Raw genomic sequence first — 16,564 nt, forward strand, 5'->3', positions numbered from 1 at the left:
AGCTATTGACGCTATCAACATTGGCTATCCTAAAATTTTAAAATATTGAAATGCAAACTAAAAAAATGCAAGAACTGATTTTCTCGCTCGAGCCGCTTCATGTGAAGACCCATTGCTGGTAGGTAAAAAGGTTGGGGGGCCACTCTTTGAGATGGCTGAAGCGTGAAAGCATAATTCAGAGGCATTTGAGCATTTGTTGACGGGATAAATGTGTGTGTGTGTAACATTCTGCTATAACATGGTGAGAAGAGCGGTGGCAATATTCCACTGGCTGAACCTACTCCAGCATGTTAGACTATTTAATATGTATTACCTTCACCCTGAAACGTTTTGTTCTAATGTTTAGCTGAATCCTCAGTAAAATCTATAGAGATTCATGGCGTATAAGAGACTAGAAAGGAAAGAAGTGGAATTTGAAAGTATGTTGCAAAAACTACCGATTGTTGTAGTTGTGGACGAAGTTCATTCCAGTGGTGCCAGGGGTGACCCAGACGTGGTGAAAACAAAGGCTGTTTTTTCCTGTTTAGCAAATAATTTGTGCAAGAGAAACACTCGCAGACGTTTTAGGTCATGTGTGCTGTGACACGAAGCAGCCGGCAGGTGTCGCTATTCTTCCACAAAAGGTCAAAGGTAAAGCACTCATGGGAACTGATAAAGGTCATTCAGTAAAATGATTTGTGCGGCTGAACGACAGTTTCTGTGTCACGCGAACGGATACTGCTTATGAACAGAGACCCCGAACCTTCCGGGGAGAAATGGCGGATATTTCAATTCCTTTAATTTTCAGACATCCCTTAGCAACAAGCGAGAGGCGGTTTTTAACGTCGTGGGCTTTCAGACCTGTTACAGGCGAACCTTTGAATCTCAAAAGATTGTACCCAACTGGCATCTTGAGAGTTGGAAGTTTTTAGGGGGGAGACAACTTACTTTCTATAAAAAGGACCTGCCTCGTCAATCAAGTATTAAATAATAAAGTAGAGAGGCCTCTTATTGTGACAAGTCACAAAGTTAATGTAATTAACCGGCGCCAATAGCAGGAAGCGGAATTGTGGAGATCAGCCAAAGCTGATAGTCGAAACTGGGGGTTACAGGAGGCGCTGCGTAGCTTTATAACGCGCCAGCGGTGCGACGTTTCTCTTTTTGGGGGGGGGGGCAAAATATGCAAATCCGGACAGGCGTGACGTTTAGGTCTCAGGGGACGTTTTAGGTAACTTCAGCTCGCCGTTTATTTACCCGTCGCTTATAAGTCGGGGCCTCTTCACTGGTTTCCTGCGTTTCGTGACCATATCGTATCCGGAAGTCTGCGGGGGCGGGTCGCGTTTATAACACGTCACAGGGCGAACAGCTGATCGTCAGCGGTGCGCCGAGAGCAGTAAACACACGCGTGCGAGAGGGGGAAGAGGAGGCGGAGAGGGACCCGGCCTGACATGCCCAAATACTGCTGCGTGCCCGGCTGTGGCAATGACTCTGGAAGCAGCAGCCGCAGGAAAAGCTTCTACAAGTAAGCAGGAGTACCACACACACACACACACACACACACTCTCTCTCTCTCCGTGTGTGTGTGTGTCCGTTTTATCCGGTCAGTTTCCCTCATCGACGGTCGCCGCTATAACTCGTTTGGAATTTTATCGACGTCTCATTCATTGCTGTTAAGTTCGCCTCCGATTTCATCGCGACAATGGCCGCCCGGACTTGGCCGTCGCTGTGACGCGGTATCGGTCGCGCGTGTGTCTCTTATTGTTGACGTGAATATTTCGGGGCTTGTTTTTCTCGTTTTGACCTTCGAGACGCGTTGAGTCATGTCTTCGGCTGTGTTGTTGTGGCAACTAAAATGCAGCCAAACTGGTGACGCTATATATAGATAACGATATATATATATATACTCCCATATTTTCGTAATGTGTGTGTGTGTGTGTGTGTGTGTGTGTGTGTGTGTGTGTGTGTGTGTGTGTGTGTGTGTGTGTGTGGTGTTAGTGTAGATAGCGGGACCGAAAACTTATGATCCCAATTCTTTGTGGAGGTGGTGGGTATTGTCTCAGAGAGTAAGGGGGGAAAAATCCCAGAAAATTAAAATTATGCATAAATATGCATTTTTCTAAAAATGGCTAAAACCCACTTTTCTCGGCGTTTCGGACGATTCTGAGCATTTGGTGGGGGGGGGGGTTTAGGGGCAGGGGGAAGGCGGTTAGCTGGCAGGATGAAGAGGAGGGGAGATTTAGACGGGTGGATCACCAAACCGCTACATTGTAGCGGGGTTCTTCTAGTAGATACATATATATATATATATATTGTAGCGAATTCGGGGGACAACCACAGGAGCGGCCAGCGTGTCTTCTCATCCGTGCGCGTTACAATACATTTCTGTAGCCTGTCACACATGAGGCTTTATGAAAGTGAAGTGAAACTATGCGGAGCTTCTCATATCCTGACACGGATTTGTGCGAACTTACACGTGCTCCTCGTAACACCGGGTAACCGAGTCCCGACTTCAGTCTACGTTGTTTTTGTTGCTCCCACTGAGGCGGTTTGTGCTTCATCACGCCATGCCTTGACCTTTGATTGAGGTGAAACAAAAAGACTTGTTGATTTTAACTGCTTCTAAGTTTGAGTAATGCCCCCCCCCCTCGATTTGTTCCCCTTACTAAAAGGTGACGTCTCGGATGTGTTGCAGGTTTCCCCTTCACGACCCAGAGAGGCTGCAGCAGTGGTTGAGCAACATCGGTCGCGAAGACTGGATTCCCTCGCGACACCAGTACATCTGCCACGAGCACTTCACGTCGTCTTGCTTCCGCGTGCGCTGGGGGATCCGCTACCTCGAGAGCGACGCTGTGCCCACCGTCTTCCGAGTGCAGGAGGTAAAGTAAGACAGGGCTGTGGAAATATACACTGTAGACACGTGGTTTCCTTCTTTACAGAGGGGCTCGACGATACCGGGGGGGGGGGGGGGGGTGACATTGCGATTAGACCCAATCTGAAAGAACAACGGGAGTTGCAGGATTTCACCAAATACACGGTTCTAGATGTATTTATTTATTTATTTTCTGGGCCAGAACCAAGCTGCGTGTGCCACGTATTTGCCCAAGGTGGCTCATTTTGTGATAGTCACCATTTACCACGCGGGCCACTTCAGGGCCACATCCAGATGACATGTTGCCCAGAGTCTTTGCCAAAAAAAAGGCCCACATGTGATTTGGCATATTTGGGCCATATTTGCTATTATACGTGTGGGCCACTTCAGGCTCACATCCGTTTCGTCAGGGCCAGAAGAAGGCCATCAGTGCCTGAGGTGGCCCACATCCGGATGCCGTCTGGGTGGAGATGGCCTGGTACCCTGCAGAGTTTTTGTGTTAAGTGGCGACAGCGTTTCTGACGCTCTGACAGCTCTCGTGTCTTCACCTTTGTGAAAAAGGAAGGGAATAAAAGTCGTCATTCATTGGTTAATTCAAGTCATGTGTGCACCAACAGTTAACCACAGGTGAGTCTAATCTAGTTTTCTTTTTCCCAAACTGATGCCAGTAATTGTGTCATAGCAATGTTTCCTTTTTTATACTTTTTCCTCCCATTTATCGTCAGAGTTGTCATTGTTTTATCCTGTGCAGTTCTGTATCAAACACATAAGTGCATTTAAACCGAAGCTGTTTCACAATAACAGTATGCAGCTTTTAACTTAATTAGCTCCATTTGGAAAGACTTTATCATTCAAGCAACGGTTAAGTGATTGCAGATGGGAAATAAAGCAGTTGTTCAATACTCTGACTCAACATGACGCCATTGTATTCAGTTCATACTCCCCCATCAGTCCAGGCGGATCAGTACGATATACACTCACTGGCCACTTTATTAGGTACACCTTGCTAGTACCGGGTTGGACCCCCTTCTGCCTTCAGAACTGCCTTAATCCTTCGTGGCATAGATTCAACAAGGTACTGGAAACATTCCTCAGAGACTTTGGTCCATATTGACATGATAGCATCACGCAGTTGCTGCAGATTTGTCGGCTGCACATCCATGATGCGAATCTCCCGGTCCACCACATCCCAAAGGTGCTCTATTGGATTGAGATCTGGTGACTGTGGAGGCCATTTGAGTACAGTGAACTCATTGTCATGTTCAAGAAACCAGTCTGAGATGATTCGAGCTTTATGACACGGCGCGTTATCCTGCTGGAAGTAGCCATCAGAAGATGGGAACACTGTGGTCATAAAGGGATGGACATGGTCAGCAACAATACTCAGGTAGGCTGTGGCGTTGACACGATGCTCAATTGGTACTAAGGGGCCCAAAGTGTGCCAAGAAAATATCCCCCACACCATTACACCACCACCACTAGCCTGAACAGTTGATACAAGGCAGGATGGATCCATGCTTTCATGTTGTTGACGCCAAATTCTGACCCTACCATCCGAATGTCGCAGCAGAAATCGAGACTCATCAGACCAGGCAACGTTTTTCCAATCTTCTGTTGTCCAATTTTGGTGAGCCTGTGCGAATTGTAGCCTCAGTTTCCTGTTCTTAGCTGACAGGAGTGGCACCCGGTGTGGTCTTCTGCTGCTGTAGCCCATCTGCCTCAAGGTTCGACATGTTGTGCGTTCAGAGATGCTCTTCTGCATACCTCGGTTGTAATGAGTGGTTATTTGAGTTACTGTTGCCTTTCTATCAGCTCCAACCAGTCTGGCCATTCTCCTCTGACCTCTGGCATCAATAAGGCATTTTCGCCCACAGAACTGCTGCTCACTGGATATTTTCTCTTTTTCGGACCATTCTCTGTAAACCCTAGAGATGGTTGTGTGTGAAAATCCCAGTAGATCAGCAGTTTCTGAAATACTCAGACCAGCCCATCTGGCACCAACAACCATGCCACGTTCAAAGTCGCTTAAATCACCTTTCTTCCCCATTCTGATGCTCGGTTTGAACTGCAGCAGATCGTCTTGACCATGTCTACATGCCTAAATGCATTGAGTTGCTGCCATGTGATTGGCTGATTTAGAAATTTGCGTTAACGAGCAGTTGGACAGGTGTGCCTAATAAAGTGGCCGGTGAGTGTATATTATGTACTGTGCTTACTTTAACCCCCGCTTACTGGAACCCTGTAAATGTAAACTGGTCGAAAGCATCTTTACTGTAAACAGATGATTAATATAAGAAATAAGATTGCAAGTAAACAGCGATGATATAGAGTGATCACTTAACTCTAAAAGGAAGAAAAAAAAAATAGGATAACCAAGATTAAGTGAGTGTTGTGTGTCATAAGATGAAGATGGTTATTGGGAAAATAACAACCCGAGATAACTAATGCCGACACTATTAACAGAAATTATTGGTGAAAAAAAATATTTAAAACTTTGGGACGGCGACTCTATGGTTGGAGGATTTGACTTTGAAATGATTTCAGTTAACTTTATTGACATTACCCATGTCTAAGAGTTCAGCCCGCCCCCAATGTACTCGACGTGTTGAGACGGTTCTAGACAGTTACATCCTTTTCCGACCTGGCCAGTTATCGAGACAGACGTGTGTCGAAACAGCGATCACAGTAGACGCGTATAAGCGAAATGTGTGTGCTTACTAGCGGTGATTTACCTTCGCTTTCTAGAATTTGGATATTTATGGTAAAGGAGCATATCTCCCCAACCAGATTCACCGACCCCAGAAAGACCTGTGGTAGTTACAATCCTGCTGCTATTTGCCGAAGGAAAAGTCTTGCTTGTTGACTGAGATGCTAGCGTGGTAATTGTAACTGTAATGTAACTTAGTAATGGTAATTAACAATAGTAATTGTAGTTGTGGTAACTCCAGCTTAGAGAAAAGGACCCCACGATGACAACTTGCTCTTTGAATTCACTTTATCTAGGACCGGCAAAACTCGACCGTGAATGCAGCGGCGTGCACTGTGAACATCCGACAAGCTGGAGGGCGTAACACACACGCACATATACCGGTAACACAGCCGTCTTTTCAAAATAAAGTTCCAAAATAAAAGCTCATGTTACAATAATTCTCCCCCTTTAAATTCCAACATTCCCCAAATGTAAATGTACCTGCAAAACAATAACAGTAATGTTTTCTTTTTAGTTTTGTTTGCTTCCAGCGGATGTACACCTCAAACATGTACTGGTGTCTCGGCAACAATTAACCCATACAACAACTGGTAAAACATGGGTGATTTAGCATTCATTTTCCCAAAAACTGTCCATTTAAACATTCAGTCTGTCTGGAGGTTTGCAGGTGCGCCGTGACCTGCGCACTACCCCTGAGGACCCAGCAGGTGCCGCTGGTGAGGCAGTTTTAGGTGGATCTGATGCTTGGGGACTAGGAGGGGTCTGTGTGTTAGTATAAGAATGTCCATCCTCTCCGGGGGACACCGGCACCTCTACCTGTCTCTCTCGTGCATGTTGATTATGTCCCTCCTTCTGTTTTCCCTGCTTCCTTTCCACTTTTCCCTTTCATGTCCGGGAGCAGGAGGTCCAAGCTTCTCTTTGGCCTACGAACCATGAGCATGTCTGCTGGAGTGCGTGCAGTGGTAGTCTGGGGCGTTAAGTGGTATTTACACAGGAAATGTGAAACGTCTGCCCCATAAAGGGGCCAGCAAAGTCCAAATGTAGCCTAGACCAGGGGCGGTCTGGCCATTCCCATGGGTGCAAGGGCGCTGGAGGTGGCACGTTCTAATTTGTCTGACACCATATGCATGGTTTTACCTTGCTCTCCAGGTCTTGATCCATTTTTGGCCACCAGACGTACAATCTTGCAAGACTTTTCATCCGCGGCACACCCGGATGAGTCTCATGTACTTCCTCCACTATCTGCGAATGGCCAGGGGGAGGTACGATGACCCTCGCACCCCAGAAAATGCAGCCATCCTGTAGGCTCAGTTCTGTCTTGCGTTTAGCATAAGGTCTCAGCTCCTCTCCTACCACAACACTGAGCCAACCTTGTAAAAGAAAAGTCTTGGGACAGGACAGGGTCCCTTTCTGTCCACTGCTTGACCCGAGCTGCTTTCACAGGTGTTTCTGACAGCCTCTCCAATGAAAACAGTCTACGGAGGCACATATGTAGCAAAAGGTGTCTCGTGTAAAGGCCGCCGACTCAGTGCGTCGGCGTTTGCATTATCCTACCCTGCTCTGTACACTATAGTGTACTGGTAGGCTGACAGCGGGAGAGCCCAACGCTGTATCCTGGCTGAGGCTAGCGGTGGGATGCATTTGGTCTCACTGAACAGGCTCATCAGTGGTTTATGGTCTGTACAAATCGTGAAGGCCTGGCCATAGAGGTACTGATGGAAACGCTTGACAGCAAAGAAAATGGCCAGACCCTGTTTGTCTAGCTGTGAATATTCCCTCTCAGCTGCTGTCAGGATACGTGAGGCGAAACCAATAGGCTTCTCTGAATGGTCCTCCATCACATGTGAGAGAACTGCCCCGACTCCATAGGGCGAGGCGTCGCATGAAAGGGGAATCTCCTTGCTGAGGTCATAGTGGACGAGCAGCTTTGGCGAGTGGAGAAGTTCTTTCATTTCTTTGAAAGCTTCCTCCTGCTCTTCCTTCCACTGGCACTTAGTGTCACTGTGAAGCAGCTTGTACAGTGGGGCTAATACCTTTGAGAGTCAGGAAAAAGCTTCCCGTAATAATTCACAATGCCTAAAAATGATCTGAGTTCAGTGATGCTTTTGGGGCTTTGAGCCTCCTTGATAGCTCGCACTTGGTCTTCCCCTGGGCAGAGCCCTTCAGCTGTGATTTTGTGTCCCAGGTGGGTCACACTCAGTGCCAGGAAGACACATTTACCGCATTTCAATCACAGCCCTGCATCCGAGAGCCTCTTCAGCACCTGTTCCAAGTTAGCCAGATGCTCCGCCTCCGCGGCCCCTGTGACAGGACAGGGTCCCTTTCTGTCCACTGTTTGACCTAGGCTGCTCTCACATGTGTTTCTGACAACCTCTCCAATGAAAACACCGTCTCTGGAGGCACATATAGCAGCAGGTGGCTCAGGTAAAGGCATCTGACTCAGCGCGTCGGCGTTTGCATTATCCTTCCCTGCTCTGCACACTATAGTGTACTGGTATGCTGACAGTGTGAGAGCCCCATGTCCTCCTGTAGGTCTCCTCACTGACGACTGATGCCATAGCCCCTGAATCGACCTCAAACTTGGTGTCCCGCCCCCTCACATTGACTGTGGCATAATAGGGCGTGGGTGGTTCCTCATCCGTTTCCACCCCAAACATATCGTAGGAACACCGTGTCTCCTCATCTGCTTCTTCTAGGTGATGTGTGGCTGCCTGAGCATGTTTAGCTTTCCCCTGCCCAGACTTCCCCTTCCCTTTTGTACTCCTGCACTTTTTAGCTAAGTGTCTCTTTTTGCTATAAGCACGACACAGTGTCTTTGAAGTTGCAATCATTTGCACAGTGTGCCCCTCCTCCTCCACACCGACAACATTCCACCTGCTTTGCACGTTTACCAGTCTCTCTCCCAGCTTGCTGCACTGCTGCTGTCTGAAGACCCTCCATTTCCTTTCTGGACATCCTTGGCATTATTAGCAGCGGTCTCCATCCCTAGGGAAATCTCTAGGGCTCTCTTGAAAGTCAGTGGTGGGGGTTTCCCCCAGCAGGCGGCGTTGTATGGCGTCGTTATTGATGCCGCACACTCATCTGTCCTGGAGCATCATCCGCAGCTCTGCTACAAAGTTGGCTACAGACTGACCTGGCTTCCTAAAATGGCTTGGAAACGTTGGACTATCACAGAAGGACGGTTTTGGATTGTGGTGGTTCCCCACGAGCCTGACCAGTTCATCGTATGGGATATCCCCCGGTTTCCTCGGTGTGGCCAAGTTCCTTATCCGCTTATAAGTCTTCGCCCCCACACGCACTCAGGAGAATAGAGCGCTTTTTAGCCTCCTCGGCAATCCCATTGGCAGAGGACAAAATGTCCCAAGCTCTCCTCGTACTCGGTCCAGTCCTCGTTTCCCTCCACGAACTCACCGATAGTCCCAAAAGAAGCCATCTGCACACGAGGCTCCTCGTCCCCCCGCTCTGCTCCTCCTCGGCGCTGCCGCTCATGCGTAGCCACCTAGCTAACTAGCGCACTGTAGCCTAGCTCAGTTAACAAAAATAGGACGACACGTCCATGAAAAACCAGGTCACAGAAAAGGACCCTACGACAACTTCTTGTCCTTTGAGTGAACTTTATCTAGGACTGGCAAAACTCGACAGTGAGATGCAGCAGCGTGCACCATGACAAGTGGGAGGGCGTTACACACACACACACACACACACACACACACACATATATATATACCGGAAACAGCCGGTCTTTTCGAAATAAAGCTCCAAAATAAAAGCTCATGTTACAATAGTAATGGAAGTAATGTGAAAATGTTAGCGTTAGCCAAGTTAGCGTTAGCTATCTCTATAATGTGTTGGAAACACGCCAGTTGTGATGCAGCACTGGGTAAAGGCAATGTGTGTTTATAGAAGCTAACTCTAATGTGAGCTGACACTAAGATATTTTATTAGCCATACTGTGATTAGACCTGGACTGCTTTTTACTGTCGTTGCCCTATGTGCATGTCTCGTATATATACAAGGTAACGAAATTGCGTTTCACATGGACCACAGTGCTACATAAAAACAAATAACACGCAATAAATATTAAAAACAAAAATTACTTCGCAGACCTTAACATCACAAGCACACCTGGCACAGTGAGGGAGAAGGTCAGAAAGCCGCTTTATGGAAGTCTGACCAATTAAAGTTGTTGCTGGTTCGAGCTAAAGCTTAGCTTATGCAGCGTGTTGTGTGGAATTGCCACAGAGGGTCACATTGTTGATTTTGAACGATGAAAAAAAAAAGACAGGAAAAGTTGATAAAGGTGGAGTGGCAATTTTATTTGCAATTGGAACTATGTAGTGATTATTTTCCTGGCTTTGTGGGCACAATGCCAAGTCCCCCCACCCCCTCGTTGTGCAAGGATTCTTCAGCCCGGCTTGCTTCTTTGAGCGAAGTGCAGTTGGTCTTGGAGTGGCGAGCCAAGGCCATGAGCTGGATCGAAAGAAAGGGAGAGATGCTTGACAACACATACAGCATCATTTGAATTATTCTTGAATGTGTATGTTTATTTGATTTGGGGAAAAAAGAGGAAAAGAAAACAGAATATATATATATATATATATACATATATATATACATATATACCCTTTTTTTGTAAACCTTTCAAACGTGACTGCTGAGTTTGTGTCTCGTTTCACCTTTGCTGCCGGTACCCATTTTCTCCCAAGCGACCTAGAGTTTCTGAGACTCTAGTTCACATTGAAACTCTTTATTCGTCTCTTATTTGTAACATAGAGAGGATTGATAAGAACTGGTTGTTACCCACATATCTGCTCAGTACCATAGCGAGGGGTGCTGGCTGTTACATTACCATTCAAGACGGGGGCTCGTCTGTGAATGTGTGAAAGAAGGGTTGTATCTAGAAATGATTACAGCGTCCAGGTAGCGTAATGGTCTATTCCGTTGCCTACCAACACGGGGATCGGTAGTTCGAATCCCTGTGTTGCCTCCGGCTTGGTCTGGCGTCCCTATAGACACCATTGACTTTGTCTGCAGGTGGGAAGCCAGATGTAGGTATGTGTCCTGGTTGCTGCACTAGCTCCTCCTCTGGTCGGTTGGGGCGCCTGTTTGGGGGGGAGGGGGGTAATAGCGTGATCCTCCCACGCGCTACGTCCCCCTGGCAAAACGCCTCACTCTCAGGTGAAAAGACGCCACATGTATGGGAGGAGGCATGTGGTAGTCTGCAGCCCTCCCCGGATCAGCAGAGGGGGTGGAGCAGAGACCGGGACGGCTCGGAAGAGTGGGACAATCGAACAGGCACAATTAGGGAGAAAGAGGGGGGGGGGAGAAATTACCTTGCGAGTTTTCATTGTCCATATTGTAAAGTTTTGGCGTAACGTGACTCGCCTTATACTGAGCTCATGGCATCCTTTGCAATGTGAGTATCGCACGTGTGTACATGTTGAAACAATACATTGCTCAGCTCCACTTTTCAAGCTTCACGCTGTCAGCGTTCAAGCCGTACGTTGTCTTTCGCAGGTTTAACCTCTGATCTTTGCTTGTTCTGTTTTGAGCAACCAATTATATGACCTCTTCGTTTTGACAAAACGCTATTTCTTTTCTTTTTTTTTTATCCGTTAGAAACGGAAAGGCGGGGATCACAGCGAGAGGGAATCCAAACATCTCCGAGGTAACGGTAACATAAGGACGGCCTCGTCCGCCGCCGACATGCCAGCAGCAGACATGATGGAGATCGACGGCTGCATGAACACCGTGCACCTCTATGAGATCACCGTCGACCCGTCGCAGCCCGGAGAAGCTCTGCTGGTGGGACCGAACAACGTGGGAGGATCCAAAGGCTCCTTCCAGACAGAGCCGTGTCCTTTGCAGTCTGTGGACGGACCTGACCCGCCGGCCGACTTTCCCATCGCCTTTTTTCAGAGGGTGGAGGGTTTAGGCAGTCTTCACGGTGGGGGGAATCCAGAGGTGGTGTTTGTGTCAGATCGCCCTGCGGGCGAGGGGCAAGAGGAGCTGGTGAATGGGATCACGGCAGCTATACTAACTCAAGGAGAGCTGGTGATGGCCGGCGACTCCTTCTCACTGGGCGGCACAGAGTTGGCCACGACCTCTCAGGGCACAGAAGACAAAGCGCCTGATATGGAGGGGCCCCAGGCGGTCCGTGATGACCGAGGAGCGCAGGTCATCGCCTACTTTGAGACAATACCCAACGTGTTGCCCAATGTGACCTCTGCCCAGTTTGCCATCACGCCCGACACCGTGCTGTCATCCGCTCTGGGCTCGCAGCCCATCACTTCCACCCTCCCCATAGTCTCCAAACATGTGTCTTCTCCCTCCCCTGCCTCGCTGATGCTGGCCATGGAGAGCCTTGACACGGAGGAGGGGGAGGGAGACACAAGCGCAACAGAGGACAGCGGCGAACAGCAGGGACATGCACTGGAGGAACACTGGTGAGTTGTGTTGACTTGACCCCAATGCTCTGTGTGTGTGTGTGTGTGTGTGTGTGTGTGTGTGTGTGTGTGTGTGTGTGTCCTCGCCGGGGAAGATTTGCACCCAGTTGATGGCAGAGATGATGCCGTTTTTATACGATAAGCAGAGGAGGTTGATTGCTTATTATAATAATTAATTCTCTAGAGTACATGATGACAAGCAGCACACAAAAAAAATAAAATAAAATAAAAAATCTGTTTTCCAACAAGGAGAAGAAATGTGGGTGGATATACAACTAAGCTTGTACAAATTTTTTGACTTTTTTTTTTCCGGCATTCATGTTATGCGTTTTTGATTGGGGACTGCTCATCGAGACCTTTTGACGCAGATAACATTTCACATTCAATTAGCTCTCCTTGTTTCCTGCCAGGGGTCTTACCTACGCCACTGTGGTCCAAAGCTTACTTTTGTTAAGACAACATGAAATGATAACACACACCTCCCCTCAATATAAAAGTTCGGTAACACTTTAGTATGGGGAACATATTCTAAGTAAAAAAAACTTAATTACTAGTGAATTGGTAATGATCAAGATGTCACTTTAGTAGGGGGAACATATTCTAAGTAACAAAAACTTAATTTAGAGTAATTTAACACTATGAACACTTGTAGTTTTGTGTTTTGTTATGTAAGAACAGACCATATTCATTAAGTGTTAGTAAGGGAGAATAACTCTTCTTGTGGTACCACCACCTTATAAAGTCCATACTAAGCAAAGCATATTGAGATGGTGCTACTAATAAGCAATACTTCTGAGGTTATAGAGGGAAAACTCATAGTTCATGGCTTACTGGTTGTATAATAAGGCCATGCAGAATAAGGCATTAATGAGTACGTAATAATGACCAATTAAGAGCCAATATGTTGCTAATTTGCATGCTAATAAGCACCTAATTAATGGTGACTACGTTCCCCATACTCAAGTGTTACCAAAAGTTCAGTTATTTCATATCTAATCCCTTTAACTTCCTCTATAAACAGCCATATTTTTGCGATTGCATCACCGAGTCAGAGCAAATCGGCGAGCAACAGTCCAGCCGGTGATGTCTTAGAATGTTTTGCACAGTCCGGGCAAATTGCATCCCTGCCCGTGTTTTGTCCCACCCCAATATCCTGGTTTACTTGGAAGTGTGTCACAATACGGAAGCAAGATATGCTCTGAATGCCATTTCACATAAGGCGTTGTGATAAAATCCCACCATGGTCCGCGGCATAGTCTTGTACTGAAGATTAATATTCTCTGTAGTTTAAACTCGCATGCAGAGGATCCCAACAATCTCAACTTTCAAGCGTAAATGGGTCCCGGTGAAACCCATCAGAACCGAGAACAATTTCAGCGTTGGCCATGATGACTGCACAGAATTGCCCTTCTGTTTTTAAGGTTGCTCGCTACTGACCCCCAGTGGGATGTGGTGGAGGAGGTTTGTTTGAGTAAAAAAAAAAAAAGCTGCAAGTTTGTTTGCAGTAGTTTGAAGGTGACATTTTCTCCTCTCATCTGTTAAAGCTAAAATGTCCTGTCATACCCATATGTCATCTCAGTTGGTTCACTGTTTGGGGGCTGCTGTTTTGTTTTTTAAATTTCACGTCAGGTTATTTTTGTTTTTTTCTATTCACAGCTATTACAAGAGCAGCTTGAGTAAGGAGCAGCTCGAGGCGATTGTGGCCGAGCTGCAGAAAAAGGTGAAGGTGCTGCAGCAGCGTCACCGTCGACATCTGGAGAAGCTTCTGGGTCTGGAGAACACCGTCAGCCAGCTGAGACAGAACAACCTGCTCAACGAGGAGCGGCTGCAGCTACTGGAGAGAGTACGGCCACTTGCCATGTCTTGGCATCTTCAGCGGTCTCTCTCTATATATCCGTGTGTCGTTGTGCTTGTGTCCTGACAGCTGTTGTTCAGCGACATGAATAACGAAATAATGTAAAATCAAACCAAGTAAGATTAAAATAGAAGGGTTGCGTCTGACGACCGCCATTTTCCCCGACGCCCTTGGCAGATATTGTTTGTAGTGCTGCTGCAGAGTTTGCTGAGAACTTGGTGTGAGTCAGGTCTCACACGTTAAGGCAGGGCAGGGTGTCACCTTTTTTTTTTTCTTTTTCTTTTTTTTTTAAATTGTCCTAGAGGTAAAAAAAAAATTCTTTCCCACCGCCAGTGCATATTAGGTTAGTGAACAGAACTTAACACACAACATGTTCAAACGCAGCACAGGTCACATGTACAGAACAAAAAAAAAAAAACACAACTCACGAATGCATCCACCAGGTAAACTCCACAATTCACGCAGGACAAACGACACACAAAACCATACCACAAACCTGCAGCGTGTCACCTGGAGAGCAACATAAGAGGGTCTGTATGGCGAAGGCTTTGAACGGTGGAGTCCCATTAACAGTAGCTTTTCTTAATAGTCACATTGGAGGGGGGGAGGGGTCTAGAAGGTATGGATTGTTATTCGTGTCTAGAATTTCACTTGGGTCCATAATAGTCTATCCATCAAAACCCAAATTGTCAGACGGTGCTGAAACGACTGCCTTCTTTTCTCCCCTCCCCAAAACAGGCTTACGTTCAGACGAGCACCGTGGTGTCGGATGCCGGAGAGACCGTGGCCATCATTTACGAGGAGGACAACGGCGCTTACCTGTACGCCCCCCTGAACGACAGAGGAGAAGAAGTGGAAGAATGGACACACGGCAGTCACTCCATCCATTGAGATGTGCATCTGTGTTTCCCCAGTGGCCAAACGTTGCGTTGCAGGGATGACACCATTTAACACTGGAACGACCAACACGGTCACTATGACCCTTTTGAATGTTCAAAGTTTGACAACTTTGTGGGGGTGGGGGACCTGCCGCTCCCTGGCTGCTCCTAAAATTGCATATAATTTGCATTAAAATTGCTTTTAGATTAATTGCACAGAAATAAAGTGATGATAAGATCTACCTAAAACGGCCGTGAGCTGTAAAAATGACCGCTCGTCATTCGCGCGTGATCGTGCGCGTTATGACGTCACTATTTGCGGCGCGTTTTGCTCGCGTCATTTCCTGCGCGACGTTCGTTGTCCTGTCCTAGAAACGCACTCGCGCCCTCCAGTGCGGAGAAATGGTATAAACCCGATTTCTGATTATGTCCAACGTGTCTGGTTACAGGCGCACCACGACCCCCACCGAGGCGCTGCGGTATTGACAGGCGTTGGACGGCGGCCATTTTAAATTGTTTTGAAAAATTGTATTAAAGTTGTTAAATTGTTAATTTTAGTGTCTGTTTCTGAACAGACATACTAACATATGCAGTGCGTTAATATCTCAGTTGGGCGTTTTATCTTGACAGAATATAGAGTTTAAAAAACCGTGACCCCCCCCCCGTGGTCGTTGTAGTAGTTTTTAAGTTCCGGCCGTTGTTTGGGGCTGTTTCAATGTTTGTTTTCAGTGCTTTTTCTACGTTTCACGTTTTACAGGCCCTGTTAGGTTTGTTAGATTGGCCACACGTGTTTTCCGTTTTGTTTTTCCAGGTCACATTTTCACTTTTTCAATTTTGCTATTCAAGTTCGACCACGTCTCTCTGGCGTTTAAAAATAGTATTAAAGTTGTTAAAATGTTAATTTTGGTGTCAGTCGTTTCCTGACAGCCGTACTAACGCATGCAATGCGTTAATATCTCAACTGGGCGTTTATCTTGACAGAATATAGAGTTTAAAAACCCGGCGGTCATTTTGACCGCCTATGGTCGTTTTGGGTAGGAGGGAAATTCCGGTCGTTCTAGTGTTAAAAAAAAGAAGAAAGAAGCTAACTACTGATATTCCCCCCCCCCCCGCCATTAGGCTCTGAGTTATACCCCCCCCCCCCCCCCCCCCGTTAGGCTCTGACATGGTGTGGGTTTCTTTCAATGATGTGCACGGCATGGGGTGTTTTGTTAGGTCTGTTTGGTCAGATTTCAGCTTTGCACTAATATGTAGACTAGTGGACAGTAAAGGGTCGACTTTTAAAACCGGGCACACCCCCCCCAATCTCCACTTCCTGTCTTGGCTTTGTAAAGTGTAAATTTATTTTCTCTAAGTAAATCGTACTTTTTTCATTTATCCGTTCTGTTGTTTTGTGTGTTGCCTCAGTAAGGGCGCGTTAACGTGTAACCCCCCGGCGGGAGCGACGGACGGCTGACTGCACGGCGCCGGAAGGGGGACGCGCCTAAAGGGCCGTAATGGTTGGTGAAACAACGTAAAGGGCCGTAATGGTTGGTGAAACAAAGAGCATGCGGCTTGGCCACGCCTTTCATTCAGAAGGAGAGGTAGCGGATACCAAGCACGTGTGTCATCGTGTTATGTCTGTGATGTTGCCATGGCAGGGTTACCCCAGCTGCAGCTGATAACACGAAGGGGTCTGCTGAATATAGGCGTGTCAGAGAAGCAGCGTTGACAGGACTGCTGACAGTTGTAATCCCCCCCCCCCCCCCCTGTGTCTGTCGGGGCTGATAGGCGAGCTGATGCACCGACATCTAACCCAGTGGTTCTCAACCTTTTTGGGGTCCTGGA

General features: G+C 47.2%; 1 protein-coding gene across 1 annotated transcript; it reads left to right on the forward strand.

The window, feature by feature from the left end:
* Nucleotides 1-1,031: 1,031 nt before the first annotated feature.
* LOC130132849 (uncharacterized) lies at nt 1,032-15,834 on the forward strand. Its single transcript, XM_056301870.1, has 5 exons — nt 1,032-1,501; nt 2,672-2,855; nt 11,178-12,004; nt 13,661-13,847; nt 14,598-15,834. The coding sequence occupies exons 1-5, from the start codon at nt 1,428-1,430 to the stop codon at nt 14,748-14,750; spliced, it is 1,425 nt and encodes a 474-aa protein (XP_056157845.1). The 5' UTR covers nt 1,032-1,427; the 3' UTR covers nt 14,751-15,834.
* The last annotated feature ends 730 nt before the right edge of the window (nt 15,835-16,564 follow it).

The sequence above is a fragment of the Lampris incognitus genome, unplaced genomic scaffold (genome assembly GCF_029633865.1).
Source record: "Lampris incognitus isolate fLamInc1 unplaced genomic scaffold, fLamInc1.hap2 scaffold_187, whole genome shotgun sequence".
Classification (NCBI taxonomy): Eukaryota; Metazoa; Chordata; class Actinopteri; order Lampriformes; family Lampridae; genus Lampris; species Lampris incognitus.

What these genes read in the sequence shown, in the direction of transcription:
- LOC130132849 (XM_056301870.1), top strand. Translation starts at nt 1,428, where the DNA reads ATGCCCAAATACTGCTGCGTGCCCGGCTGTGGCAATGACTCTGGAAGC. An exon ending in CGCAGGAAAAGCTTCTACAA is followed by an intron (nt 1,502 to 2,671) that starts GTAAGCAGGAGT and finishes GATGTGTTGCAG; the next exon opens with GTTTCCCCTTCACGACCCAG. An exon ending in CATGCACTGGAGGAACACTG is followed by an intron (nt 12,005 to 13,660) that starts GTGAGTTGTGTT and finishes TTCTATTCACAG; the next exon opens with CTATTACAAGAGCAGCTTGA.